Source organism: Nelumbo nucifera, chromosome 1 (genome assembly GCF_055504915.1).
Source record: "Nelumbo nucifera cultivar China Antique chromosome 1, China Antique-T2T, whole genome shotgun sequence".
NCBI lineage: Eukaryota > Viridiplantae > Streptophyta > Magnoliopsida > Proteales > Nelumbonaceae > Nelumbo > Nelumbo nucifera.
In genome coordinates, this window is record NC_142649.1 from 145,482,186 (window position 1) to 145,485,916 (window position 3,731).

General features: G+C 43.2%; 1 protein-coding gene across 1 annotated transcript; it reads right to left on the reverse strand.

Moving 5' to 3' along the window:
• Positions 1–405: 405 nt before the first annotated feature.
• Positions 406–3,121, reverse strand: LOC104610953 (transcription factor MYB97-like). The gene is made up of 3 exons (XM_010277826.3): positions 2,397–3,121; positions 1,352–2,186; positions 406–795 (listed from the first exon to the last, which is right to left on the reverse strand). The coding sequence occupies exons 1-3, from the start codon at positions 2,736–2,738 to the stop codon at positions 515–517; spliced, it is 1,458 nt and encodes a 485-aa protein (XP_010276128.1). The 5' UTR covers positions 2,739–3,121; the 3' UTR covers positions 406–514.
• Positions 3,122–3,731: the final 610 nt, after the last annotated feature.

Consider the following 3,731-nt stretch of genomic DNA (forward strand, 5'->3'; position numbering starts at 1 on the left):
AGTGGATGTATATATTTAGCTCACGGATAAATTTAGTTATGATCGTAAGCCCATCGAATTTAGATAATAAGACAAAGCCCATCATCCTTCTCATCAGAGCCCATAAAACTCATAAACATTGATTTTGCTTTTATTGATATTATTTTTTAAAAGTTATTTTATTTTTGATTTTTTTTAAAAAAATATTATTTTTACTGATATTAGGGCCCAAAAGTTGCTTATCCCTTTAATTAACAAGAAAGAAGCAATGTAGAAGATTACAAGCATGAAGCAACGACACTGCAGCTTTTTTCAATGGCAACTGTAGAAGATTGTATATTAATTTTGTAAATATATTTGAAAATCATAATTCTCTGCAAGTTAAAGAATTAAGCTTTAAACAGCACAACAACTGAACGAGATAAATTAGCCCCATTGAGGACGAACCTCACGAAAGTGAGAGATTAAACAAATAAAATGGCTCATCAACCTCTCTAATCACTGGACTAAAAAAATGGAAGGTCTCAGAGAGATCTCAGCAAATTCCGGGCATGTTGTTCCAAGAGCAGGAGCCGAGAGTCCAGTCTGGGTCTGTGGTGGTGGCAGAGGCAGTTGAGAGGGACGAAGCTAGTTGCTGCATTTCGAGTCCGATATCGTCGTCCGTCAAACCCGACGATTGCCCATTTGATATTTCGCCGCTATCGCTGTGCCACTCCGGGACTGACATGGTCGATGGAATGATATCAAGCAGGCCCGATAGGTCATCGTCCAACACTGAATTGATCTCATTTATTGGCTCTGTCTTTGTCTTCGCCCCTGCGAAAATCAAGGAGAAGAAACCCATTTTTATATGAATATATAAGATTCAAAAGAAACTCAGAGGCAATAATGGAGTTCTTTTTCATTTGCAGGCAATAATGGAGCTTGGACTTTTGAAAGGAGCTATTCATATCGGATTCACATTCAAAGCAATTTAAATAGATAGTGGGTCAACAATTGAATTAGATTTAAATATGTAATTTAGAAACATGTAAAAAATTATGGAGTTTAAATGTATAATAGACTAATAGAGAGAGAGAACAATGTACGCGAAGGAATATGGATCCCAGAAAATAAAAGAAAAACCAGTAAACAGAGTTACAGAACACAAATAATAATATAAGAACCAGGGAGCATCAATCAGTAACATGCACAAAATAGAAGAACTAAGATTCTCAACAAAATGTTTACATAAACAAATTCCGTTATTCTCATAAGATTGAAACGTTCAAAATTGAACTAAAAATGACGAATTTTTCGATCTTGACGTCATGGAGACAGAGCTTCCATTTTCGAGACCCAACAGACTAACATACACAAAGAAGATACTCACCTATTGACGAGTGAGCAGAGTTTGATTCGTCCCACTGGCTGACAGATCCTAACTCGCTGAAAACTAACCCAGACGGCAGGGCATTACCAAGCAATCCATTTAATCCACACTTGTCTCCTGACAATCCTTCTCTCCTAGAATCTTCGTCGCAAGCAGCCATAGTTTGGGCTTCCTGTAACAGAGCATCCAATAACCCACTGTTGCTCCGGGCAAGGGGGGGAATCTTGTAATCGTTTGTGGTGCCCGAAGCGGCAGCTGTGGCTGCGGGCTGGGGCAATTGGCTTGAAGGGAGCTCCATCTTCGTGGAGAAAGCAGAACCTGAAGGAGTAATTCCGTCGGGTTCAAAAGGAGTTTGCAGAATAGTCGGTGGATTGAGGTCAAAATGGCCGGAATTGAATTGAAGGGATGGAATTGGCGGCAATTGGGTCGAGAGAGACTCACCAAACAAAGACGATGAAGGTGGTAGTGGTGTAGGAGGAGAAGAGGAGAAAGAAAAACCAGCATTATTGTTGTCCCGTAACTGCTTGAATCGATGAATTGGAGTAGGAAGTAAAGGGGCACTATGTTGGGCGATGAGAGGGGTCGTCATGGGAATATTCACGGAGTCGAAGAGCGAGAGAGGAGACCCATAATTTTGTTTCGGTTGTTGGGTCATTGAGAGCTGCACCGGAGGTGGAGGAGAAGGAGAAAGGTGGGGCTGGTGATGCTGGTTCAGGTTGCATGCAGTCGCTCGTTTCTGTATATCCTGTGGATAGAGCGGTAACCCGGCCCGTTGGCGTCGCTTGACTCTGGTGTTCCAGTAGTTTTTTATCTCGTTGTCCGTTCTTCCGGGCAGCTAACATATACAGGTACAAGTACAGAGAAAGGGTCAGAATCAAAAATTGCAGATGGATGCCTATATGAACTTTAACACAGAAGAAAATGAAAAGCATAAAGAGGAAGAAAAAACAAAGCTAACAAGAAAGAGAAATGAAAAAGGTAGGTCAATATGGGAAACAGGAAAGCATATTACGACGACGAAGAAGAAGAATTAAAGTAAACAGACCTGAGCAGCCATGCGAGCCCATTTGTTGCCGAGCTTGGAATGAAGCTCGAGAATAAGACGCTCTTCGTCGGGAGAGAAGGAGCCCTTCTTGAGATTAGGGCGGAGATGGTTGGCCCAACGAAGACGACAGCTCTTTCCGCATCGAGAGAGGCCGGAGTTCTTCTGAACAGCATTCCAGTTGCCTTCTCCATGCCTCTTCACGTACTCAATTAGAATTGCATCCTCCGCTGCTGTCCAAGGACCTTTTTTCAGGCCTCCACCGGCCCCACTGCCCGTCGACGTATCTTCGGTTGTAGCTGCCGCGGCGCCGTTGTTGTTGTTGTTGTTGTTGGACATCATCATCCGTCTGCCCCTCCCAAACCCAACACCCCTGTCTTCTCTCTTTTTTTGCTGTTGTTTTCCTCCTTGTTCTATCTTGCGGTGGTATCATGTACTTCTTTCTGGGTTTTTGCTCTTTTCAGAGTTTTTTCTCAATTTGATTTGTACTTGGAGGGAGGACCGAGGTTTGAGAAAACAAGAGATTTCTCTCCCCTCTCTCTATCAAGGGAGAGAGAGAGAGAAAGGAAAAATAAAGAGAAGAGAGAGAATGTCAAATGTGGGGGGAGAGAGGGTCTCGTCGTGGGAATTGGGATTCTGTTCTATTTATTTTTGAACCCTTTCTTCTGTACAGACCACGGAGTGGTGAAGGCTAGAGATTGTCCAGAGTTTTTATGGTTTTAGAATGTGATTTTGATTTTTTTTTAATTTCTTCTTATCCAGAGAAAAGTTAGAGAGAGAGAGAGATTGGGGTGTGGCCTGTGGGGGTGGCTGTAGGCTCCTGTGGGCTGTGGAGACCGAGCGAGCGAAGGGCCGGCTGGGGCTGAGGACTCCGCTCCCCTGTGGCCTGTGGGCAGTGGGTGACGAACATCCCCAATACCAACAAATTTTGAGGACGGAGCTTCCTTTTCGCTCCGCCTTAAGCGTTTTCTTATTTAGTCCTTATACTTGATTCCCTCCCTCTATCTATCTTTTCTTTTCTCACCCCCTTTCTCTAAAATTTTTCCCCTTTTTCCTCGGAAAAGAAGAGAAAAACTTTATGGATCGGGCTTTGTACACATCAACTCAGGCCTCAGGGTCAAACTCAATTTACTTTATGGCTAACCAATTTCTGTCCTGGTTCCCACTTTTTCTGGGTCCGGGTCGGCTAATTCCAGGCCACGCAATTATGACCCAGCTTTGGGACTTGTTAACCTTTCTGAATTATGGACAACACCTAACCCGACTGGTTTTATAAGCTGCATTGGTTTCCACTTGGCCAATCAGCTTTTTCTGGGAGGTATGATCTTAACCACCTGA